At 36.0% G+C, this 27,019-nt stretch overlaps 2 protein-coding genes across 2 annotated transcripts; both read right to left on the reverse strand.

Annotated features, from left to right (window-relative positions):
- Positions 1-2,793: 2,793 nt before the first annotated feature.
- LOC126623596 (uncharacterized) lies at positions 2,794-3,960 on the reverse strand. The gene is made up of 2 exons (XM_050292534.1): positions 3,329-3,960; positions 2,794-3,197 (listed from the first exon to the last, which is right to left on the reverse strand). The coding sequence occupies exon 1, from the start codon at positions 3,758-3,760 to the stop codon at positions 3,329-3,331; it is 432 nt and encodes a 143-aa protein (XP_050148491.1). The 5' UTR covers positions 3,761-3,960; the 3' UTR covers positions 2,794-3,197.
- A 5,835-nt stretch (positions 3,961-9,795) lies between these two features.
- LOC126620773 (protein CHROMATIN REMODELING 25) lies at positions 9,796-17,935 on the reverse strand. Its single transcript, XM_050289052.1, has 21 exons — positions 17,620-17,935; positions 16,764-17,147; positions 16,510-16,596; positions 16,121-16,361; positions 15,930-16,055; positions 15,778-15,834; positions 15,615-15,701; positions 15,180-15,275; positions 14,930-14,980; positions 14,280-14,354; positions 14,076-14,162; positions 13,218-13,309; positions 12,985-13,117; positions 11,721-11,840; positions 11,487-11,600; positions 11,288-11,371; positions 11,088-11,165; positions 10,948-11,006; positions 10,641-10,830; positions 10,454-10,552; positions 9,796-10,328 (listed from the first exon to the last, which is right to left on the reverse strand). Exons 1-21 carry the CDS (start codon positions 17,844-17,846, stop codon positions 9,963-9,965), a joined length of 2,853 nt encoding a protein of 950 aa, XP_050145009.1. The 5' UTR covers positions 17,847-17,935; the 3' UTR covers positions 9,796-9,962.
- Positions 17,936-27,019: the final 9,084 nt, after the last annotated feature.

The following is a 27,019-nucleotide window of genomic DNA, read 5'->3' on the forward strand; positions in this document are numbered from 1 at the left end:
AATTTCTAGTCCATCTGCTCTTAAATATTAGTTGGATTAAGTGACTCTATGGTCGACACGGTATGAAAATTGTAATCTACCTCTATCTTGCATATGAACCTAAGATGTTTCTCCATCTAAGTTGAGATAAATAAATAGAAATACAATCAATCTATACTGTATTTTATGCAAAAAAAAAAAAAAATAAAGTTTCATATTTGTAAAAGGTCCTTCGTGATGCAAGACCTTGGCTCTGCTACTGTTCATATCTTCCGTTAGGTCGAAAAAATGATTCCAATGGATACGCTAACAAAAAAAAAAAATATCACCTTCGAAAATGTGAAGTTCTGGATGATTTGCTGCCCTTTCGAAAATGTATATGCAACAACTTGAGGAAGTTTAAGGTCTGAATCTCTATAATGGCATCAACAGTGGTGTCAAGAAAAGTCAGAGCCAATATCTTCATTCCCTTTCAAGCTCTTCCAGTTTTATGCGACGAACGATGTTCACTGGGGTTCCTGGATCAAGAGCTTGCAGTATAAATTTTATCCCCAGTTTTCAGCTTACGGCTGTAATATCCCATCAAACCACTCACTTTAATGTAGGAAAAATTTCTCAAAGTTCTTGGAACCCCACCTCATCATTGACACTTGGAAGTACCACTCTAATCATATGGTGCCCCCGCTCCTCTAAAAGCCACATGGTTTTATCTTTTCTAAAAAAATACTAAAATTAAAAAATGATTCTATGATACCTTTAATAAAAATAAAAATAAAAGTATTGATACCATATTATTAAACTGTAAAGGTAAGGTTTTATACTTAGGCGTGATTGAATTACAATATAACAATGTTCTTTATTACCATTGATGTCCTATTGCAATATAGATGTAGGTTATTACTAGGAAACGTGATGAAATATGACACTCGTGTTACACCATGACATAGCTTCAACGTCTACGGTATGGTTATACTAGGGGACATCATGAAATTACACAACATCTTGATCGTGTCAGCAGAACGAAACATTCAACATCTAAAGTAAGGTTACACTATACCGTTCATTTACACTATAAGATTAAATAATCATTCTAACGTTATATTACAAATAATGACGTTGGTATTATGTACCATAACAAGGTTGCCCTTTATAGCGTTGATGTCAAGTTACACTTCTAAGGTAGAATTATATGTAGTGAAAAAAGTCATGGATATCATCCTTTTGGTCATAATACCTCAAAGTGATATATGTAGTGAGAAAAGTGTTAACCATATATGTGTGGTTGAGTCTGTTATCAATCTTAGTTAAAAAAGCGATTTACGTCCACATTTTGCCTAAAAAATTTGGGTGTGAGGTTCCCATGCAGGTTAAAAAATGGGAACTTTAACGAAAAGCACCCGGTACTGTTCACTTTAACGAAAAATCACATTTTTACACTAAAAAGTCAATCCTGGTACTATTCACTTTACCCTTTATTTTGTCCTTATCATTAAAACTTAAAGTTTTCAAGTCCTTTTCATTAGTTTTCCTTTAAAAAATACCATGTGAGTATGATTAACTGTCTTAACACGTGTCATTTTTTTATAACCGCAGTAGGGTATACATGAGTCCAGTCAAGTCGAATATCATGGTGGTCAAGCTCGGTCAAGCTCGGTCAAGCTCGTCTTGAATGGTTATTTCAAACTCGTTTCTATGTTTTGCACTATAAATTTCTGTAAACGCATGCTCAAGCTCGTCTCGAATGATCATTTCAAACTTGCTCGGCTCAGCGCATTTGAAAACGAACACAAAGGTAGAATTTATATATGAGCTTGAACCTAATTTTTACTCAACTTAATGAATTTATTTTTTTGTTTCCCAAAAGGTATAATTTATTATAGACGAATAGAAATGTTTACGTTTTGCGCCAAAATATTAAATAGGAACTCAAGGCCAATATAGTCTTATACAAAGGAACAATCCTCCTTAAACACAAAACTCTAATTGTGCACTTCTTATTAGTGTATTTTTCTTTCTACATATAGAAAGTTTGAAGTACATAATGCAAATTTCAAAGTGCTAATAACAATTCCAAGAAAGAAAAAAAAGTTAAACATTTATATTTTTCTTCTTCAAAATTATATGATTATTCTGGATTCTTTTTCTAAGAGGACAATAAATGGATTGGTAGAAACGATAAAGGAACATTTAAGAGTCAAGTTTTAACGAATGAGCCGAGCTTGAACCAAAGTCAGGTTATTGTCTCATATAAAGACACAAGTTATTTACGAGCTTTATGAGCCAAACATACTAAAACTCAAGCTTGACTCATTTTTCCAACTAGCCTAATATTTTGTTCAGCCTCAGCTCGTTTGACTTAGAAATCAAGCTTGAACGAGCCAAAAGGAAGCCGAACTCAAACCGTTTGAGTCGATTTACAGCCCTAAACCACAGGGATGATAAGTACAATTCCGCCAAATTAAGTTGCTATGTAGTCAAGTCCTTGCTTAAATTGTTGCTTGAACGACAAGAGGTTTTGAAGTCTAAATCAAAAGAACTCAAAGGGATCCATCATCTTGTGACTCTTCCTTAAAGAGAATGGCTATGTATTTATGCATCACAGGTTCCAAATGTACCCCGATCATGAGGAAAATTGGTTTAAATGATTAAATCAAACTTCAATTGGTGAACTGATCAAAAGTTAAATATTCACAACATAGCGAAAAAAATATGAATTTTATATATCGATAACATATTAAAAATTTGATCATTTCAATAATAGAGATTACGATCATTTTTGCAAATTTCTCAATAAACTATAATGTCAAATGAATATTCGGAAGATCAAAATCCATATATATATATATAACAAAAGAAACCCAAATCAGATAGATCAAGACAATAGATTTAATTACATAAAAACTCATAGAACTCCTCCATCAACTGCAAACATTTGTACAAAATGGAACAGCCAAATATACTTTCTTGTTCATCATCATCTTCTACTTCTCTGGAGGAGAGGGAGGATGAATACGCTGTCTAGAATTAAATGGAGAAAAAAAATAGAACTAGGAATTGCTAAGCCAAGCCCTAAAACTCATACAACTCCCCACAAAAACCACTCTAATATTAATATAACTAAAAAGTAAGCAGGAAATCAATTTTCCGTCCATAATGATACCAACTTTTGCATATTAGATTCCGTCGTCTCTACAACTGAACCCTCCAAATAGAAATTCCTGCAAAACCCCAAATCTTAAATTAGAGATTTTTAGTTAATTTCCATGTCACTTGGAAAAACCAAAGGATTTCCATGTTACTTAGAAAAAACAAAGGATTTCCATGTTAACGAAAAAAAGAAAATTATTACCTAGCTTTCCTTGCTAATAAGCACAGCCTCATGAACAAACACAGGCCTCCTCTCTTCTGCAATCCTCTCCAACACCGAATGGCCTCTATCGCCTTTTTTCGCAACAATTTGAGCCCTCTTGAGCCCCAAACGCTCCTTCCACCTGCTCAAACTCTTTGTTGCCCTTGGCAGCACATCCCCATAATCTTCATCATCAACTAGTAGTTCATCTCTCAAAGTAGTAGTCTTATTCCCTTGCTGGTTGTTGATACCATTATCCTTCAAGGGCAACAATGTGCCCTTGAATATGATCTCGTCTGCTGAGATCATTCCAAAGTTGTTCACGGAGAATTTGAAATCTGAAGAGACGGGCGCTTCTCGGTAGCTCAATTCGTGCTTGTTCGCTTGTTGAGTGTCTGCAAAATCATTGGAGAAGGAGATTCTAGGATCCATTAGAGCTAACTAGATAGAAGTGTAGGAATACTACTACTAATACTACTACTAGTGAGTGAAAAATGCATAAGGGTTTTGTTGCTAATTATTAAACATGTTTAAGCCTGGCAATGGACGTTGAAAGGAAGCCCTAGTTATAAACCCTTTTTAAATCGATAGATTTACTTGTATACAGTTAGATTCCACATGGAGATGTTTGCATTTATATTAGGGAGAGCTTGTTTTATGCGTATGTCTGGTAGACATCTCATGTTACTCAGATTTGTCACCTTTTAATAAAAAAATGCAAGTAAAAATACATTTTGATCTCTCTTTGCATATTAGCATAATATGTTAACCTAACTTTCACTTAGCACTGCACTTTAGTAATTTTTCTCTTTATTTGTGTAAGTATAAAGTTTTAAGTTCTACTCCCATGAATGACGAGTTCGTGCTACATTATTATAGCTAGCTAGCTCATTGTATTTCTTAGTTCACATATCATAACACTTGCTGTAAATATATCCTTAGATTAAAAACAAGGTTTATTTTTAGCTATGTCCCCTGAAACTTGATTTAATCTCACTTTGCTCACTGTAACTCAAAAGTCATCACTTTACTTCTTGAAACTCCAACTTCGCTCCACTTTGCCCTTGGAACATAGGTTTGATCCCTTTTGCCCCTTAAAACTTGAAAGTCACCTCTATAAAAAATCAAAATTCACTCTACATTGCCTTAGATTTGTTACTTTCTTATGTGTGTTTGATTTGGGTGCATCATGTTAATCAATCTCTTTTTATTTGTTTCATCTCTTCAATTATTTTAAATTTAATATTTTCTGATTGTTGAATGTTTATGCATAATGAAGATTTATAATTAAATTTATTACACATGTGACATAATCTTATTAGGTGTTGGGTTTCACATATGTTTCAGGAGATGACCTATAAGTTTAAGAGAGAAGAAAGAGTCCACAAGTTAAAATTAAACGAATTTTGAATTAAAAAAAATAGTAACTTTTAAATTACAGGCAAATAAATAAGCTTGAAAACAATAATATTCTACGCATAATAATATAGTTTTGCCTGGGGCTGGGATGGCCAATCTGATTCACTTGTAAAGAGGGATGAGTGGATGACAATTGATGGCAAAAGTTTTCATAGTTCCACATTAGTCAAATGTGGCAGACACTTTTATAAGTTATTTTTTGCTTTCTTTTATGGCAAATGAGTTAAATTTTCTGTCTGTCCAAATAAGGAGCATGTGTGACAGTCACATGTCATGATATGGGGTGAGATCGCAAATCTCGTACGATCTTTCCAACGCAGCCCTTCTCTGGTTTTTAATTGGTGGTAGAACAAAAAGGAAAATGAAAAATATGGGAAAATGTTATTCCAACATGGTTTTCTTCAACCTAGTCATTAACAGATATATATGCACACTACATGACGCATCAAACAGATATCAGTTTCATAGTAATATGAGAATGCCCCTTGAGTTGTAAGAAGTCAAGTTGTCCAACACTCTTTCCTTGAGTTAAATTATAGCCCTAGCGGTAAAGAGCGTTTATTTGCTCTCACAATCCTAATTCGATAGTTTCAGTTCGACTCTGATTCTCATCTTTTTATGCTTCTTAAAAGAAGTGATATGTGGTCCAATTGCAAGTTCTTTTGAAGAAATAAATAAGTAAAATTTAGAATATAATCCCCACTTCTTGAGAATCCCTATGTGGTTTGACATATTCTTTTAGTGGTTTGTTTCTCATGTTACCTCACCTCTAATTTAAGCCATTCCATATAATTGCTGTCATTAGATCTCATAATTGAGTTTTTTTTTTTTTCTGTTTTTTTCTCACCACCCTTATAAATGGTGTCACAAGATCTCCTAATTGGGTGTATTTTTAATCGTCATCCTATTTATTATCGTTGGATAAGTTTAAGTTTAAAATTTTTGTCTATCCACTACATAAATCTCAAAATTTAATATAATAATAATAAAATTGAATGATAAATATCACTATCACTTAAGGATGGTAAATAAAAATATTTCCTCGTAATTAGCTCACCCAATCCCTTTTTCCACTACTCTCTCTTCCTTGAAAGAGAAGAAAAGAATAAAAGTGATGAAAATAGAAAAGGAGAGAATCTTACTCCTCTCACCCGTCAAAAGAAACAGGCTAGCTCCAATCTAGGACCTTGGATAACCCTAAAGCTGTACTGAAAGAATAAAGGTTCTTTATTCCAACCCTAAAACTATATAAAAAAGACTAAAGATTCTCGCCTACATGCCTAAGTTATTAGGACTATTGACCTTAACAGTAGAGTTGCACATGGTTTACCTTCATCTAGATTGAAATTTCCTAATGGGTTTTTGACAAGTGGCTGATTCCCAATTGACAACTGTGACAACTTTAGCAGGTACTTGAAGTGAAGGCATTGCAATTAGGGTCATGGGATAGAGATAGCAAGAAGAAAGCTTGGTCAAAGGGCACTGTCTCCCTCTTGGTCTCCCTTTTTGTTAGCAAAACTTGTCTTTTGCCTTCTAGTTTAAGGGCTGCCGTCTTATCTTAAAATTTATCCAATCTTCAAGGCTCATTTTACAATGTCAGATTAGTATTTAAGCTGTATTATGTTGGGTGCTTTGAACGTTACCCTAATTGTGTTTATACTTTTCTAACATGCTTTGTGTTGAAGTAGTACAAATTAAGTGGCTCATCACTATCTCATAGACTTATATGCTCTGGCTTTGATATATATATATATATATATATATATATATATATATATATATATTAGTTTTGAAACCATCGCAAATCATATATTCAAGACTACTAAAGTTGTCAAGGAATAATCAAATGGCTAACCCTAAATTGGGGGTGCAATTGAGATTTTTAATAGTAAAATAATCAAGTATTCTCAAATTCCGGTCATGTCAGTATCTTTTGTTAGAAACAAATTTGTGAAGACACTAATACAAGCTCAAGATGACGGTTTTACCCTTGACGTAGTGACTAGGTCGTCTTCTCCACCTCGATGGGCCTAGCAAAACTACCCATCCCAACATACCATTTTGAGCCTATTGCAGAAGTCTTGACGCTTGTTCAGCCCATGATGTCTCTTTCACACCCTCCTGCCCATTGGGCTTGAGCAGGTTGGGAACGACTCTTTGGAGTCCACTTCGATGATTCCCTCCCTACAGTAGGCCACTAGCCGAATGACAAGTCTTCCATCAGAGGTATGCTGTATTAGTCTGCCTAGCATAGTGCATCCCTGCTAGCAAACAACGTATTGGCAACTTCTCCTGTAAATACCCAAGTCAGCTAGAAAAATCAGTAATCCCACTTTACTACTCAAAACTCGTTGAATTCAATTTCTCTCAAACACTTTTCTAGCTTAGGCATCAGAGACCTTTTGACAAACACCGTCCCCTCCGATGTTTGTCAATTAGCTTAACAGAATTATTTGTTTTGTAGGGTTTTCATTCAATTAATTGTTGGCAAAAATTTACATCCATAAAATGAGTGACATTTTAAATGGACAATTTTGGAGGTTTTTGAGTTAGCTTAAATGGTAAAAGTGATTGAGATTCTACATATAGTTGTACTTTTTAATAAGATATATTTTTTTCAAGTATACAAATTGATCCTACTAATAAAAGCATATAAAAACTGATTATGCAGATAGTTAAACTAATTCTACTAATAAAGTATACAAAACTTATCCTAAAGATAATTAAACGGATTCTACATTTGATTTGGTTGTCTTTTTTATGAGATGCTTTTAGAAATTATACAAATTGCTTATACTAAAAAATATACAAATTGAAACTACTAAAATTATACAAAATTAATTCTACATATATTTGAAACTGTTTCTACAAAAATGATCGAGGAAGGGTTTGGTTGATGACGTGTATGTAATTTTGTTGAAGTTGTGTGAGCTACGTCTGTTAACTAAGGCCATCTCCAATCGAAGGGCCAGAGGGCTCATTTTAGCCCTCTGGCCCTCCAAGAAATTAATATTTTAACGAATAGTGTATGGTCATATTTCTTACCATCTCCAACCAAGCGGCCAGAGGGCCATAGGCCAAACATAGTCCTGTGACAAAAAATTATTTCTAACCGAGAGCCAAAGGGCTATAGTATGAAATGTGAAGAATTGAAATAAAATGATGTAAGATAGCATGGAATGGTGAAAAATATGTGGGAAATGGTGAAGAAAAAAAAATTTGAAATTAAAAAAAAAACGTCCAAAAAATAAAAAGTGGGTTGGGCAAAAAAAAAAAAACAAAAGTGGGCTAGGCAAATGGAAAAGAACCAAAAAACAATGTGGGCTGGCTGGAGATGGCCAGCCCGCTAGCTTGATTAGCTAGTTTTGGCCTAGCCCTTGGTTGGAGACAGTTTTCCTATCATTTTGGGCTATTTTCAGCCCTATGACCCTTTGGCCGGATCGGTTGGAGATGGCCTAATGGATTAGTCAGGAGTACGTGATGAAAATTTTAAAATCTTTGGGTTTGGGTTAGTGTATTTTGGGTTTTTGTCTCTCCATGATATGATTGAAAAGTAGTGGAATTCTAGGTAATGTAGGTTGTGATTTTCTCTCTCTATGTAATTAGATTAGAGAACATTAAGGGTTCCTGTAAACTATAACAAGTAAATGTAGACACATACATATAAATACTTGAAAAGGATCATCGCCGGATTCTTTTTCTGGGGTTTCTGGGGATCCCGTGATTGTGACCGTCCATCGTACATGCACGTAAGATTCATTTAAAAAAAATTTAATTTTCAATTAAATATTAATAGTACCTAACAAAAACTAACCGCACGATGTACGATGAACGGTCACGATCACTGGATCTCCAAGATTCCCAAGAAAAGGATCCGGTGAGGATCCTTTTCCATAAATACTCATGTTCAAACTTTAATGTCTTGATTTCTTTTGAATGTACCTTTGACCTTCTTAGGGCTTGTTTGAGATTGTGGTGCTTTAAAAAAAAAAAAAAAAAAAAAAACAGCTTATTAAAAAATCTAGTACATCAAGTGTGTTTGGCAAAACAAAAAAAAAAGTTTTTTATTTTTTATTTTTAAATACTATCAATGACAGTAGAAAATCAAAAGTATAGTAGACCATGCTTCTAAAAAAAGTGATATTTTTTTTAAAGCATAGCAATCAATGCCAATTTAATGAAGTTTTTAAATGACAAGTATATCCCCACATATTTTACAAAAACACAATGTTTGCCCCTATATTATTGTCTTTGACAATTATTATAATATTAAATACTATATTATTTTTAGTCATTTAACATATTCACAATCATTTATATAAAAGCACTTTTACAAAAAAAAAAAAAATTTACCAAACACTCAACAACTTTATTTTACAATTATTTATTCTCAGAAGCATTTTTTTTAAAGCACAACAATACCAAACTAGCTCTAACTCTCTCCACCGATAGACCAATTTGTTATATTTTACGTTGTCAGTAGTACCTTTCTTCGCCTTACACCCATTTTCATCATTTTCTTGCATGTTTTTACACATCCTCAATAAGTTGCTTCTTTTAATAGTGCGTTTGAATGAGGAATTTTCAAGTACCAAGGAACTTAGGCTAAATTAGTTAGAAATGCACTATATTACAATATTATAATATTCTTTTTCACTTAAAATAAAAGATCTTAGATCTGAATTTCGTAAATGATGAGTTTGATATTAATTTATTCTCATGATTGCAAATCTCCTTCAATGCTCTGCATGTATTGTAGTTCGTTCCTTACTGATGTAGTCTAAACCTCAGCTCCCAGGTTTAAACCCTCTCCCTTTCTCTTAGTGTAGATTTATGTAGAATAGTGTTTGTACCAAAAAAAACCCTACATGCCTAAATTTTAGGTTTGAATTTTAAGCTACTTGTTCAAAGCCAACCGAAAGGGAGCCGTTCGATCGGTTTCGGCCTCTGCATGAAAGACCAGACGTTAAGGTCTAGATAAGGAGAAATCACTAATCTCGTCTAATCTTTCTCCATTTAACAAAAAAAAAAAAAAAAGTAAATAGAAATTGAAAGTAGAAAGCTATATTTTGGTAAGGGACTAATTATACACAAGGCAATGCCAATATCTGTGACGATTTCCTTTCTGGGAAACACGAGACTTGAATCCTGTATACATTAGCAAAGTAATGAAAATCAATGCCACCAATCACCTTATAAAAGCCAAAAACAAAACTCACACAAAATCGTCGTCGTGTTCCACAGAATCAGGAGACGATCTTTTCTGGGGCAATCGATTTTTAAGAGACAGTTCAGGCGTTAATGCAACATGCACTGAACCCTTCAAAGAAGTTTTTACTGATTTCACGGTGGACTTTTCTGAGGGCTTGAAAGGGGCAGATGTGCTTCTGATAGAATTTTCACCCAAAGAAACAGATTCGAGCGGTTTTCTTTGCCAAGACAATGGCATGGATTTCTGGTTCAGGTTTTGTTTTAATCTGGGACAGTTCTCTTTTCCTTCTTGTTCCTGAATCTTTGGCCTTACTTTTGATTCAATTGGTACAAGCTTCCCATCCACTTGGTTTGTAAACACAAATGTGACCTGAAAATAATTATGTATCATTACTTCGCTAATGGATAGCAGTGTGTGAAATTGGTTTTTGTTCCCTGAAATATCGAAAAATGAAGACATCAAAAACAATTTAACGAAGAACAAAGTATGCATACCTCATCTCCAGCTGAAGCTTGGAGAATAGAATCAGGTACTGAAGTTGGGGAGAAATGGTGCCCCCAATTACTTAGGTCTTCTTCTAGAGGTGTCCCTACCTGAAAAGAAAATGTCTCTATAGAGTTACAAAAGCATAAGTTAAAGGCTACGAGCATCTATGACATCTCATAAATAGATGTGGCCAACCTGCTTCTCCGAGCTCTTTAATTCATGGAAGCATCCAGCACGTTCTGCAAATCTGCCTATATCAGATATTACTTGCCCAGACTGACCATTTTGATTGGTTGATTCGTTTGCATCTCCCTCGGCTGTGGTCTGAGGTGTATCATTGGTATTTTGGCAACGGATGCAGTTCATCTTCTCATGCACGTCAGACCTACATACATGATTAATAAAACCCATCAACAGGAAAATGGAATTTTCAGGGCATGAAAATGATACATAGAAGATATACAAATGATAATACAACGGTCAAGGACATGATAGGCATTACCTCACATTCTCATGAAATGTGAATAGATCGCGCAGGTCTTCTGTTGAAAGAAGGTTTCCCTGGAACAAAAGAACTGTTGTATAGCATGCACTTAAAGGAGAACACCAATCATGAAGATAGAAAGATGTACAATTTTAAACCTGTGCCTTTGGGTTATCTGTTTGTTCGTGCTGAATAACCTTTTGAAGCCCTTCTTTTGACATCTGGCGCTGGTACACCTGCAGAATACAAGGTTGGTTTATTAGCATGAAATTGATAGAACTGATTGCATAAATCATACAGATGCAGAAGGAAACAATTAAAAGTGATTATGATAACTCGATTTCTGCCAAATCAAAACCTTTTCTTCAATTGTTCCAGTACTCAAAAATCTGTAAATGTATACTCTCTTCTTTTGCCCATCCCTCCAAACTCTTGCAGCAGCCTATTTATGGAATAAGAAAAAAAAAAACTAAAACGATAAGAATATTATACGAAGAATGTGCATATTTTACGATCTCTTTTCGGCTGTGCACAAAGCACTTGACCTACGCACTTACTTGTTTATCGTTGGCAGGATTCCAGTCAGGATCAAACAAAACTAGCCGATTTCCACCTATTAAATTAAGACCACAACCACCAGCCTTGCTGCTTAAGAGAAATACAAATTCATCCTGCAAGAAGTTGAGTGTTTATTTGTTTATCGAAATATGTATGCCCAAACAGAGCATAGAGAAGCATAAAGAAACTACAAGAGTGTATCCTGTATAATTACAAATGTTATAGATATATACCTTAGAGGGGTCATTGAAATGGTTTACTAATTTCTGTCTTTTACTGATAGATGTGGTTCCGTCAAGCCTCAAATATGGGTATCTTCTTTCTCGACACAATTGCGCAAAAAGGTCCAGTGTCTGGTACATAACAATTGAACTAAATTACAACAAGGTAGGCTGCAGAAACCTAGTTTCTTCCACAAGGAAATTGTGGCAGTTAATGCTAGAGTGAAATCAGATATTATTTCTTTTTCCTACATAAGAAATTGAAGAATATTATTTTACAAACCATAGACGAATGCGACAGCAGTGAACAAGCAATCAACTGAAGGTACTATATAACCTATAGGATCTGACTAATAATATAACTAAGTAACAACAAATGACAATTAGGAGTAAGAGTGACTTGAGAATCATCTCCCTCAATTGACATGAAGAATGGAATGTCTTTAACGCATGACATCCATTTCCCACCTCCTCTCTTGAATTTCCTAAAATAATCCAATACTCCTTTCAGGCCAAATTACCCAGAATATTGCCAATACAACACAATTACACAATGTCATAAACATTTGACCTTTTTTCCCCCACCAAAAGCACAGACATTCTCATGAAATAAACATGCACTGGAAGAATAAATCACCCATTCAAGGTTGCCCCATGAAATACCTTATGCCAGAATCTCAAAGCAACATGACAATGAAAGAAGAGATTATGAATACTTATAAGCCTCTTTGTCTTTGCATATGATACACCAATGCAGTGATAAGGTAGCATTACACCTCTTTTTTCTTAATAACATCAGATGCATTTTCCTCTTCCATGGTCAATAATCCAAGCAATTAATCATACCTAAGTACCTCAGTTTCCAAAATAAGCACATATGGTTTGGAAAGGGTAAACATGAGCCATCAACTCGAATCAATGGACTAAATAAAAAATGCGCAGAAAATGCAAAGGATTCCGTTTTCAAAGGTCGTATATCTAAATAGCAACGGATGCAACAAAACATTTTCAGTCAAAAAAGGTAGAAATGAAAACTCTACCAACTTCAAGATCATTCAAAATTAAGATATTAGGAAGTATAGCACAAAAGAAATAATAAAAATAAAAACTTGTCCCTGATTAGCTATAATGTAATTTTATAACAGTAAAGGAATCCTGACTGGTGCCAAGAATGATTTATTTGTGAAAACCATGTGCTGCCTTCACACAAGAAAGGACAAGCATCCAGTAACATATATACACATACATACATATGTCATCTAGGATCAATGTTTACCTGCGTATAGTTTGAGACAAGGACAATACGGTCATCAGTCTTCTTACGTAAATGGGCCAGTAACCGAGCTAAAACGTGCATTTTTCCAGACAGTTCAACCCAAGCCCCATCCCCGCCAGTCCATGATCCAGATCTAAGAACATAAGAAATCTATGGTATTAGACTATAAGTGTTGAGTGTTGGAATATTATTAGATATGAAAAATAAGAATAAAGTACAACAGGAATGCATACCTTCCAGAGAACATATCTGGAGGGAAAAAGCGAATACAGTCCTCAAAACCTGAAGTTCCTGGACTTCCACTTCTTATAGTATCATAGATGAGCTACAATGAACAAATTTCATGAGGATGAAAGCAACTCAAAGTAGAATAACTAACACGGGAAGGTACCCGAGGTTAAAAAAAAAAGATGCATCAGGATGATAATGTAATAGAAATTTTGAAACCATAAAATATAAAACCCATGAAGGCCTATGTCTTCTGAATTCTGATATCACAAAGCGCATGCATTTTTTATTTCAAAAAGAAACAAATTTTAGTGCAGAAAACAATAAAAATACACGAGTGGACAAGATGTCCACAACTTGGACGGCAACAGTAAAAGAAAAATCATAGAAATAATATTCTAAGGCACCACAACATAAACAGACCATACAATTAAAATTATAACAGCTTTCCAGTCCAACCAAATAGTAGAGACTGAAGCCCATAAAGATGACGAGACTTGAAAGGAGTTTTTCCCATAAAATATCTGTCCCACCACCGGCAACATCTTCAAAAATCATCTTGTTTCTTTGCAGCCAAACTGTCCCAAAAAGGCCAATACTATGCATCCCCATAAAACTTTGGCCTTCTTCCTCCTCCCTGGTATCTTAGGATGTGAATTTTATTTTTCTATTGGGAGATGTGGTTTCTTCTTATAAGAGATAGCAAAGATTTCCTTAGAAGAAAAAATAAGGGCCATCAAAAAAATGTTACCATGTATCCTCAGAATAGGTCCAAACATAATATTGACAGAAAAACATCTTGATGAAATTATGTGTTTGCATGCATATGTGTCAGTGTAAGTGTGTTTACATATATGCCATACCTTTGGATGATTGCATAGCTTCTTAAGAGCTGTAATATAAGCCAAAATCTTTGATTGCTTCGTGTCTTCAGAAATTGCTCGTTTAACCTGTGTTTGAGAAAAACAGAGTAAAAACCATATCCTGTCAGACAGTCTTTTCGCTAACTCCAAAAGTCCTGCATCTTTCAGGAACTGCTTGATGGCTCAATAAGAATGAGAACTCACATTTTTGGAATGTATGAAATGGTTGTATATGTCTATTTGAAGAGGAGTCAACTTGCAACAAACAACTTCAATTATCTGCAAGGGGAAAATAAGACATTGAAATGCAGAATTACTTTTGCAACTTCTGTAACAAAAATAGACATTTTTTTTTATGTAATCCTGTCTGAGGCAAGACATTTGAATTTTGACTGCCTATATTAGAGCAAGCTGCAACCGAAAACAAGAGAACCATCCACTGCAGTAGAATTCTCTAAAGTTCCTTAATGTAATGAAAGTAATAATAGATAGCCTAAGTAACTTTCTAGACATCCAAATGTAAATCCAGAAATACTCAGTCCTACCACAAGTACCTTTAAGTCACGCTAACAAAAGATTTTTCTATTCAGCTTATAAGTCAACTAGACTTGACTTTCCAAAATGTGTGAAGATTCATCTACCCTACCTGACCATATAGGTTCCAAAACTCAGATGAAGAGTAGAAAGTTAAGTTTGTACACAAAACTTCAAGTAAGGGACAATTAATTATGCTTTTATATATATATATATATATATATATATATATATATATATATATATATATATATATATATATTATCTTTTTAACGAAAGTATACACATATATTTAACTTCGTCTAACATTAGTGGCATACCTTTGGTGGGAGGTGATTTGATAGTAGTGCATTAGTCCTCCGCAATATAAACTGAAAAAGTTTGTTAATCATTACTCATTAATCATGAAAAAAGATTATTTACGTCAAAATAGAAGAGAAATGCTGATTTCATATATTAGCTAGCCTTTCACAACTCCGACTGTCAGTGCAATCTGTTGATACAACTTTATAAAACAAAGCCTGGATAAGGGTTATGTCTATAGCTATCGTGTCAACAATGAAATCTAACCTGATTAACTTTTCCACTTAGTTCAGCAGATCGCTCAACACTTAGCTTCCTCTCTTCTTCAGAGGCATTAGGTTCTCTTCCACAAATAATAGGTGCCTTCACAAAACATATATGTAACAGTTCATAAAATTCATATACAGTAAAATTCATGGCAACAGCGAGAAAAGAAGAAAGTAATTCATAAAATATTATATTTTAGTATATTTCAAGTATAAGAATGAGATAATCCTCATAAGAATTATGTCACTGAAATGATATTACCAGAAAGAGGCCCAACTTAATGCTTTCTGAGCTTGGCATATTTAGTTATTTACAAAGGGAGATGCAGAAAAGAAAAAGGAAAAAGAGAAACTATAAGGCAGCCAATAAACATGGTGACGTAGATTCATTCTAATGGTCAGTGGTCAGACATGAAATGTAAAGCCATCAGCTCACCTCATAGTAGCGGCGAAAATATACAGCATCACCTAAGATTCCCGGATTAGTAAAATTGACCATGGCAAAGAACTCTTCTAGGTCATTCTGCAATGGTGCAGATGAAAAGAGAAATTAGACAACAGCTTGGAATCGTAAGACAGTATGCACAATTGCACCCTACCTGCATGGGAGTTCCCGACAATAGAATACGCCGCTTACATGAAAGAGCAGCCAAAGCCTGATAGAATGTTCAGGAATAGTTTAGGGGGGTTATGTATAGAGGTAAAAAAAAAAAAAAAATCATAATGGAAAACAGAATTGTATACGTCATACCCGATTCGTCATTGTCTGATCATTCTTCAGACGGTGAGCCTCATCACATATGAGAAGGTCACAGGACTCGCTTTGGCTAAATTTTGCAGAATGCATCCGAAATGTCTCGTATGAAACAATCAGTACCTGATTTGTAGTGACTGTAAGTTCATTGTTCTAAGATAAATGTCAGACCAGTTATGCAATTCTACCTGTACACGGCCGCAAGGACTTGTGAATCGATCAATTCCACAAACAACATCATCCCTGGTACTTTCACAAAGGGCAATAAGATTAACTCTTTCTCCAACCCACTTCTTTATCTCAGCCTCCCAGTTGCTCACAAGACTGGTAGGGGTGACTATAATGGCCTTTTTAACCATTGGTTTCCCATCAAACCCTTGACATAGAAGAGTATATAGTAATGTGATAGACTGCAATGTCTTTCCCAAACTGCAAAAGTACAAAGATTAAGAACAAACCTGAATACATGATCCTCTATAGATAAGAATGTAAAAGAAAATCTGCTGATATAATTGCATAGAATTTAGAGAGAGAGAGAGAGAGAGAGAGAGAGAGAAGGATGAAGATAGAGAATTACCCCATATCATCTGCCAGAATGCATCCATATATATTTGATGCACTATTTAACCCTGAAACACATTCAAACATAAACTGAACGCCTTCTCTGCATTAAAACTTCATCTCATCAATTTTACGCAACAGCAGCCAATGAAAACATTAAAGCATATTAGAAACTTTTCTCAAATTCGATGGATGCATAGCAAATGGTGAGCATTGCTATTAAAAATTTACCAAAACGAAGTAAATCAGTTTTAATAACGAGAGAAAAACCTTTGATGTGGTCGAAGGAAACGAACAAGCACTGGGTCCACTACTATCTGCACCATATTAGGAGCCCCAATTTCAAATTCTTCAGATTGCCACAAGACCAAAGGATCAATTCCGGTAGGTAGTGTCACACTCTTTTCCACTGGATCTTCCTCAGCCTCATTTTCTATACTCAAATTCATATTAATATGTGGAATGAATGCTGCAGTTGATGAGCCCCAGGGAACAAATCGTCTGCGTGCACTGAGACGTCGCACGAGCTGGTCAGTTCCATCCTCATAGCCAATAGAGCATGGAGGTTTAAAGGGTTTCCTACAAACTGCTGCTCCTTCCGTCACTGAGAGAACTCGAGGAAGCAGTGGCTGCCTTTTCACGACAAGGTTACCTCTGATAGAGAATCATTTTACCCCAAATTTCAGTTCAAATACAAAACTTGGGATTAGAAAACACTTAAACCACCAATTCAACCTAAAGGGTTTCCAGTTCCTATATATGATTGCACAATGAAACTTCATAAATTGAACACTCGGAGTGTTTTGAGAGCTCAGATTCCAAGAACCTTAAGTAAGAATAACAGCACCAAACAGCTTAATCAAGCAATATCATTTCTTTAACCCCCCCCCCCTCCAATATATACCCAAAAAAGGCAATAACATTTCTTAGAAAGCAAACCCATCCGAACTCAATGATTAAAAACAATTGGTTTTTCTTTTATCCTCAACTATTTTCTTAGCAACCAAACAGGAACACAAAATCCGCGCAAAGACAAACCCTAGGTGACGCTTCAGCTGTCGAAAATTGGAATTTGAAATCTAAGTTCTTCAGCAAAAATAAAATTGAATATAGAAATCAGCGGTACCTGACGAGAGCATCGACGTTTTTCAATTTCTGATCTTCGGCGGTGGGCCGAGGAGGGTCTATGGGTTTTCGACTATTCTCGACCACCACGAAGTCGTTTTGGCGGTCTTCTTCTTCTTCTTGGTCTAGCTCTTCTTGGTCAGCCGAGTACCCCTCGCTGGATTCGGAGGAGGAATCGGATGAACCGGAGGCGTCGGAGATTGAGAGAACTTCGTCTTCGTCCTCCATCTGTGCGAGCGTCCGAGTGTGCGAGAGACTTCTGGGAAACGCCGAGAAAGTGATTTTATTTGAATTGATGCGTTTTGGCGGTCAAAGGTTTTGGGCGGCTAAAATGGGTAGTGAAAGAGCGGGAGGATTTTATAACTCATTCTCCAAACAAAATTTAAAATTGAGATCCGTCAGAATATCTTCACCCGTTAGTGTAGGATAATAGAAAATGGAGAGTAAGAGTAATGAAATTATTCTTACTGTCTAATTTAAGTAGTAATTTGTGGATGCAAATTTTCTCCTTCTCCTTCTCCTTATCCTTCTTTGACAAAATTGCACCTACAAAACAATTAACACATTTGGTCAAGGCCAAGAGCCTCACGCGCCTACGATGAATGGGGGGCTTTGGCCGAAGAACCTCCAATGTCAAAGTTAGAAATTAGAGAGAAAAAGTGTTTAAAGAATTTTTGGGAGTTTTGCAAGAGTATGAACTTGGGTTTTTAGAGAGAATAGGGACATATATATAGCACAAGGAGGTGGCCGGCCCTTGAGCTTTTTTGTGTGAAAAAAAGGTGTTTTAATTTGGTAATTTAATGGATTAATTCCCAATTAATCCATTAATTTGCCTAATTAATTTATATGGGAGGTTATGGAATAATTTCTTTGTAGAGGATATAGAGTAAAGATGGATGAGATAAATTTGAACTTGTTACCTATTTTTTGGTTGATTCTCCACTGCTTGCGTGTAGGAAACCCGGTGTGTCTCAGGGGTAACTTTGTCCTTTTTTCCCAAAAATCCACGTGTCACCTCTTCATTATTTTTGGCTCCACAAATGCCCCCATACCTGCTGGGCTGCTCGTAAGAAATGGCAATAGGTGTAGAGATCTTCTTGCTCTAAGAAACTTAGGACTGCTTCATGTTTTGATGTAGATTCCCTTTTTAATATGAAATTAGATATTTCTAGGAAAGGGAAATAAATTTCTCTCAAAGCTTATTTAAGTCCACCTTAAGTGGGTTATTAAATCAACTTTGGAGAGTGATTTATTCTACCCTACAAGAGAGAAAGAGCTTAGAGGATATTAGTTCCCCTCCTCTAGCAATCTTCTACATCTTGCATGTGCAAAGGATCGTCTTTCGTTGCTTTCTTCGTCTTCTCTGGGCCACACTGATGCAAGAAAAACTTAATTCTTCTTGTCTTCTTCTTGGGTGGTGCTGCCACGGGGTAGTCGTCGAGGTGATGCGGCACGTCGGCTGGCAGGGGCCAGGATTCGGTTTGGCATGGGACAAGGAAGTGGTTGACAGAGGTCATTGCTTGCATTGCTCAGCTTGATTGAAGCCAAAGGTTGGCTCGGCATGGACCGAGGAAGTGGTGTGGCATGGGCAACGGTTTGGGTTGCCACGTTTGGGTTGCTTGCCTAAAATGAGGAAACTGCTTGAGTTTGATTTCTTTGCTGCCGTAGATAGAGCAGTCAAGGATAGAGCTGTCAAGATCGGAGTTGCCAAAGATGAAGTGTTTGATAAGCGAACTATTAAGTGCAAAAGTGGTTGTGCCTAGTTGATCTTCAAGCATTCGATCTCTTAAGCTATATGACCTTTTCACATTAAAGAGCTTACCCAGGTGGGTGTCGGGAAATTAGTTTACCCTCTCACACTGGAGAGCAATTAGTTTATCCTCTCGCACTAGAGAGCTTACCCATATGAGTGTCGGGGAATTGGTTTACCCTCTCGCACTGGAGAGTAATTAGTTTAACCTCTCGCACTGGAGAGCAGACCCTTTTGGGTGTCAGGGAATTGGTTTACCCTCTCACACTGGAGAGCAATTAGTTTAACCTCTCGCACTGGAGAGCTTACCCATATGGGTGTCGGGGAATTGGTTTACCCTCTCGCACTGGAGAGCAATTAGTTTATCCTTTCGCACCAGAGAGCAGACCCAGAAAGGGTTTTGAGCAGTTGTTGTGGATAGCAGTTGGGCCAGATTTATAAATAACTTCTTGAATCTTCATTGAGAATAAAAAAATAAATCAACTGTGCTGGAAGGTAGAAACTGCATAACAAATTGGATATTCTTCGGCTTGTGAAGCTTTGTTCGTTGAGCTACTTGAGTCTTCGAACTTATTTGGAAAAAATCCAAACGTGGTTCAGGGGGTGATGGGAACTTCCCCTGTTTGTGTAGGCCGTTTTGTTGACCTGTCAAGATACTCGTCGCATCGGCCCTCATTTGTCAGCTTCTCAAGGTACTGCTTCCACTTCAGGCAAACGTTGGTAGTGTGGCCTGGTCCTTGATAAAATGCGCAATATTTTGTATGATCCAGCCTGGTAAGATCGTCTTTCATGGGTGGTGGCAATTCGAACCAAGGTTCTTTTTTTAGTTTGCAGAGAATTTGGCCGATTGGAACTGTGAACTTGGTGAATGTTTAAAGTGATGAGTCTTCTTTGGTCGGGGAGCGTTCTATATGCTTCTTTTTCGACTCGTTTTTGTTAGACTGCTTGGCCTCGTCCCATAATGCATGCTTTTCTACCAAAGCATACGAAGCTGCTAAGGTCAATTCTTCTCCCATGATCAATTTTCCGAATAAAGGATGTTTGGTGGGAAGCCCATTTCTGAATGATGTTGTTGCCATGTCTTCGTTGCAGCTAACAATCTTGGCCTTCTCCACTTTGAACCTATTGACATAGTCGCAAATTGTCTCCCGATGGTCTTTTACGATGCTAAATAGATGGTCATATGTATTTTTTTATTGAGCGGTTAGACGAATACTCCTTAGTGAAAACAAAGGAAAGTTCGTTAAAACTCCGAATCGATTGCGGCGGTAGAGTGTGAAACCAGTCTTGCGCTTCGCCTTGTAGAGTTGTGGTAAAAATTTTGCACATAAGCGCATCATTGTTCCTGTAGAGGATCATGGTACTGCGGTAATACTTGAGATGTCGATCCGGATCTTCGTCTCCCTTATACGGAATGAAGTGAGGCATAGTGAAATCACTAGGTGGATCTATCCACTCGATCTCATTTGTGAATGGTGACATGCTTATGTTGGTCATGTCTCGTCGAAACGCATCGTCAGCAGCCTCGTTTCGTTGGAAATTGCGCAGTCGTTCAGTTAGGAGCCTATCAACTTCTTCTTGAATTTGCCTCTGCTGGGGCAATGGAATTTTTTACTGCCTCCAATTGTGACCTATGGGTTTGGGCCACTCTTCTTTATGCTCGACTCCTCTATGTTGTGGCTGTGGTGCATGTGGCATGTATCTAGCATGTTAAACTTGAGTCAGATTGAGTAACTGCTTCTCTCAGTCTGCTGTGCTGCCTACTCCGATGTGAGGTGGAGAATGCTCCTTGCGCACCTAGTTGTGAATGAACATTTCACCTGGAAGGTTATCCATGTTGATAATCGGAGTGTGACCTCAACCGTGAACGTATGCTCGTCCGTGGGCTTGATTGGGAATGCACACTCCTCCGCGCGCTAAGACGAGAGTATACGTTATCCCAATGACCTAGGCGGAAGCGTAAACTACCAGAACGTTTGGATCGTGGCTGGTTGATAGGCTATTTGCCGGGATGCTGGTGGAGAGGATTATCTACCCTTGTCCTACTTAAGGACACCTCGTCTAGGGCACGTTGGTTCTCGGTACGTTGCAAGAGTTGATTCACCAAGGTTGTCTGTTGTGCAAGGGCGCTCGTTAACTCTATGATTTGTTGAGGCAAATGTTGTTCACCATTTGGATTGGAAGAGCTTGGACTGAATGCGCTTCCTTGAGCAATGGAAGTGCAGTAGGCTTCGGGCGCGAGATTTGAATTGGGAAATGTTAAATCCGCGGTGAAATATGGTGAAAATGCCCCCGGCTTAATGTTTGCTCCGGATAGTTGAGATATTATCGGGCCAACTTGAGTTTATTCGGAAACCATGAGAGGTAGGGTTGCGGGAGCAGGTTGGATTACGGAAGCAGGCTGGGTTGCAGGAGCAGGTAGGGCTGCAGGAGCAGGTTGGATTACGGGAGCAGGCTGGGTTGCGGGAGCAGGCTAAGTTACGAGAGTAGGCTGCTCGGCAAGAGTAGGCTACTCAGCAAGAGCAGGCTGGGTAGTGGGAGCAAATTGGGTCACGAGAGTGGACTGTTTGTCAAGAGTAGGCTGGGCCACTAGAGTGGGTTGCTCGGTGTGTGATGCTTGCGAATGCGAGGTTTGGGCTCGAATTGGCAACGCATTGGGCTCGCGTTGGGCATGGAGTGACATGGCTCGGGCCGTGGCTTTGGTGGTGTGGGCCTTGGATAGCACGGCTTGGGCCGTAGTGGTGGAGCCATGGACCTCGTCGCGGGTGATTGCCATGGTGGCCACCGCGGTGGTTGCCATGGTGGAGCCTTGTGGTGGTGGTGCCGTTCCCCCTAAGATCATGTTTAGTCTCGTGGATCGCTACGGTCCCATTTCTTGAATATTGAAATTTTCACTTGTGGAATTTTCTAAATTTCTAGCCATTGTATTTCTCTTTTACGTTTTATCAAATAATCTTGGCAAATAAAAAATTCTAATAATAAGAACGTACGAAAACTACAAGTGGACTAGAAAATAGAGAAAAAACCTTTTTTGCGCGAGAGTCTTCTACGAGTGTGAATCTCAACTCTCAATGAAAGCACCAATTTGTGGATGCAAATTTTCTCCTTCTCCTTCTTTGACAAAATTGCACCTACAAAACAATTAACACCTTTGGTCAAGGCCAAGAGCCTCATGCGCCCACGATGAATGGGGGGCTTTGGCTGAAGAACCTCTGATGCCAAAGTTGGAAATTAGAGAGAAAAAGTGTTTAGAGAATTTTTGGGAGTTTTGCAAGAGTATGAACTTGGGTTTTTAGAGAGAATATGGACATATATATAGCACAAGGAGGTGGCCAGCGCTTGAGCTTTTTTGTGTGAAAAAAAGGTGATTTAATTTGGTGATTTAATGGATTAATTGGGAATTAATCCATTAATTTGCCTAATTAATTTATATGGGAGGTTATGGAATAATTTCTTTGTAGAGGATATAGAGTAAAGATGAATGAGATAAATTTGAACTTGTTACCTATTTTTTGGTTGATTCTCCACTGCTTGCATGTAGGAAACCTGGTGTGTCTCAGGGGTAACTTTGTCCCTTTTTCCCAAAAATCCATGTGTCGCCTCTTGATTATTTTTGGATCCACATAATTGTTTTTGTGAAAGTCCACTTGTTTAAAGGAAGAATGGCAAAAGTAATAGCAAGGGTGATTCCTATTTACAAACATAATTTTATATTTTTTTAATGTTTTCTTCTTCTTATTCCTACATATCATTATCGATGTAGACTTTTGGGTATTTTTAAATGTTTAATTTGCAATTGTGTTGAATTTTGTAAGATTTTTAAAGTGTAAACTTTGTAAGTTTTTTTAATTTATATATATATATTTTAGATTTTTTAAAGTTGGATTAATTATGGTTGTACAAAAGAATTTCCATCTCTTCATTTTGAAGTGAAACGGACCAAATATATGGGGCAAGGTTTGCCGTCATGGTAAAATCAGGAACTCATTGCTTGGGCCAGTTTTATTGGGCGAGTTTGATGTTAGGTTTGTCCTAACCATTAAATTAAAGGGAATTTTAATGAAAAGGACTTGGACTAACTTTTATTTAATGAAAAACCACCCTAAACTATTATTTAATAAAAAGGGCTTAAATTTTAATAATAAGGACTTGAAATTTAATCAAAAAGGACAAAAACTAAATACTCTAACTAAAAAACAAGCCCATGTGCAAAACCAAACTTTTTTTTTACAGGCACTACCCCTGATGGAAGCCCCATTCCGTCAGTTAATGCCACTACCTTACCCATTAAACACGAAAGTGATGATGGAGGATACGAAAGCCATTAGTATACATGCTACAAATCCACATGTCAAAGCCCCACCAATTTGAAAGCAAAATCTTTGAAAATCTTGCTTTCAACAAATATAAGCAGCATGTATATATGTCGCACCAAATGTGAAGTACAATGCCATTTGTTCAGCAAATTTTTTAGCTTTTGTTATCGTGAAACAAACTTTTCATTGGTATGCTCCAGTAAATTAATGCACAGTAAATAAACGATCGAATAGACGCTTTGTGTTTTTGTTCAAATTAGATAGAGGAAATCTAAAAAACATCCCTTGGATGCTTTTTGTACTCAAATTCAAATCTAAAATCATAACAAAACACCAAAATTTTATAAAAGAAATCTATAAATATGCTCTGATTGGAAGTATCATGAATTTTTTGAGGTAAATTGTATGATATAATTGGTCTTTTAGATTGATCATTAGTGATTTTTTTTTCTTTTTCAGATCAAGAAATAGTTCGGTTAAGAAAACTTAGTTTTTGCACTACTTCTCTATAAAAACCTGGTCAATGTATTGAAGATCAATTGTTACTTGTGGGACATACGTTCCATATGGAGTAATTATGTTCTACCAACTGTTTGAATTGAGTTAATATTTGTTTAGACATAAGCTTTTAGGCTTTGATTGGATGAAGTATTTGGGACCCATAAGCTGATGAGAGGTACTAATCTCATTTTCTTGTTAATTACTTATTTCAAATTAATGTTTGCATGTTTGTGATCCATAAACTTAGTAATGTTTATAACTCACATCAATATTTATGATTATGTTTTTTTTTTTTTTTTTTAAACTAGTTTATGATTATGTTTGGTCTGAATTATGTTTGGAAGTCTCATGCATTTGCCTTGGATCTATCTCATTATAAAATTGAACTCATGTGTGTGTATAGTGTTCCGTTTGAGAAATAATCAGTGTTTAGTTTACGAAACAGTGATAGTACTAGTGTTCCGTTTGAGAAATAATCAGTGTTTGGTTTACGAAACAGTGATAGTACTAGTGTTCCGTTTCATAAATAGTCAGTGTTTAGATTACGAAACAGTGATAGTACTATTGTTCGTTTATAAATAGTCACTGTTTAGTTTACAAAACAGTGATAGTACTAGTGTTCCATTTAAGAAATAGTCAGTGTTTAGTTTATGAAACAATGATAGTAATAGTGTTCCGTTTAATAAATAGTCAGTGTTTAGTTTACGAAACAGTGATAGTACTAATGTTCGTTTGATAAATAGTCACTGTTTAGTTTACGAAACAGTGATAGTACTAGTGTTCGTTTGATAAATAGTCAGTGTTTAGTTTACGAAACAATGATAGTATTAGTGCTCCGTTTAATAAATAGTCAGTGTTTAGTTTATGAAACAGTGATAGTACTAATGTTCGTTTGATAAATAGTCACTGTTTAGTTTACGAAACAGTGATAGTACTAGTGTTCGTTTGATAAATAGTCAGTGTTTAGTTTACAAAAAAATGATAGTACTAGTGTTCCGTTTAAGAAATAGTCATTGTTTAGTTTACGAAACAGTAATAGTACTAGTGTTTCATTTGAGAAATAGTCAGTGTTTAGTTTACGAAACAGTGATAGTACTATTGTTCGTTTGATAAATAGTCAGTGTTTAGTTTACGAAAAAGTGATAGTATTAGTGTTCGGTTTTAAAAATAGTCAGTATTTAGTTTACGAACTAGTGATAGTACTAGTTTGATAAATAATTCAGTTTGCTTTGGTAAAAAAGTGTGGTTTAGTTTGATAAATAGTTAAGTTTGCTTTGGTAAAAAAAGTGTGGTTTTCTAGTTCAGTTTGATAAATAGTTCAGTTTGCTTTGGTAAAAAAGTGTGGTTTAATTTGATAAATAGTTCAGTTTGCTTTGGTAAAAAAATGTGGTTTTCTAGTTTACTTTGATAAATAGTTCAGTTTGCTTTGATAAAAAAATGTGGTTTAGTTTGATAAGTAGTTCAGTTTGCTTTGGTAAAAAAATATGGTTTTCTAGTTCACTTTGATAAATAGTTTAGTTTGATAAATAATTCAGTTTGCTTTGGTAAAAAATGTGGTTTTCTAGTTCACTTTGATAAATAGTTTAGTTTGATAAATAGTTCAGTTTGCTTTGATAAAAAAGTGTGGTTTAGTTTGATAAATAGTTCAGTTTGCTTTGGTAAAAAACTGTGGTTTTCTAGTTCACTTTGATAAATAGTTTAGTTTGATAAATAGTTCACTTTGCTTTGGTAAAAAAGTGTGGTTTTCTAGTTCAGTTTGCTTTGGTAATAAAGTGTGGTTTTCTAGTTCAATTTGATAAATAGTTCAGTTTGCTTTGGTAAAAATCAAAGCAATTAACTAAACTAATCACAATTTCCTAACTTTTAATTTGAACACATCACAATTTCCAACACAATAATCCAAAATTAACTAAGCTAATCAGTCAAGTAAAAATCAGGAGTGTAGATCTTCTGCACCGAAAATCATATGTGGCCTCTCATTGGCTTCCCTCAAAATTTACACTTGTCCCTCAATTGATTCAATATAACACTGTTAACCATCCAAATAAAAACTCTGAAACAAAAAAAGGAAAATAGTAGCCCATTACCCAGTCTTCACCTACAAAGATAGAATCCCACATCAACAATGAAAAGCGGTCAAACCATATGGAAATTGGATGATTGTGATAAACTATTTAAGATGTATATGTACTAGAAAAGTAATTAAAAGAAATTTTAAGAGATAATTAGATAATAAAAACTCATCCCTCATATTAAAAAGGAGGTGCCAAATGAAGCACCTAACAAATTGAAAAGCAAAAGCATGAAGAAACAGCTCTGACCGTTTGTTCAAGCTCTTGTCCTCCTCTTTTGTCATTTGCCCTCCAAGCCCAGTAGTTCCAGCTTCTGGAATGTAAAGAGAATGCAGGAATGTAAAGAGAAAACTTGTTATGAAATGGTCATATGGAATTTGTAAGCATACTTTGGCTATCAGTAGAGTCCACACCTGAGTGACTACAACCAACGTAGACTGAGAAAAGAATAATGGGTTGACCTCTCCAGATACTATTCGATAAATTTCGCCATATCGTCAAACATTATCGTGGTTAATTGGAAATGCAAAACAAAATTAATAGAGTTTAGTAGATCTAAAGCATATAGATTCAGTAAACATAAGCTAGTTAGTAGTAAATTTGATTACTTTCGAGTGTACCAGAGAGAGAATACAAAGCAATGACTGCACAAGGTTACACGAAATCGAATCACCTATGAAGGCCCGTGATTTGATCCTCAAGGACTACACCAAACAAAAACACCGAAACATGGGGATAAATAAAATAAAATACTTACAATTG

Source organism: Malus sylvestris, chromosome 5 (assembly GCF_916048215.2).
Source record: "Malus sylvestris chromosome 5, drMalSylv7.2, whole genome shotgun sequence".
Classification (NCBI taxonomy): domain Eukaryota; kingdom Viridiplantae; phylum Streptophyta; class Magnoliopsida; order Rosales; family Rosaceae; genus Malus; species Malus sylvestris.

What these genes read in the sequence shown, in the direction of transcription:
- LOC126623596 (XM_050292534.1), bottom strand. Translation starts at nt 3,760, where the DNA reads ATGGATCCTAGAATCTCCTTCTCCAATGATTTTGCAGACACTCAACAA.
- LOC126620773 (XM_050289052.1), bottom strand. Translation starts at nt 17,846, where the DNA reads ATGGAGGACGAAGACGAAGTTCTCTCAATCTCCGACGCCTCCGGTTCA. An exon ending in CAAATCACCTCCCACCAAAG is followed by an intron (nt 14,355 to 14,929) that starts GTATGCCACTAA and finishes TTCCCCTTGCAG; the next exon opens with ATAATTGAAGTTGTTTGTTG. An exon ending in ATTTCATACATTCCAAAAAT is followed by an intron (nt 14,163 to 14,279) that starts GTGAGTTCTCAT and finishes TCTCAAACACAG; the next exon opens with GTTAAACGAGCAATTTCTGA.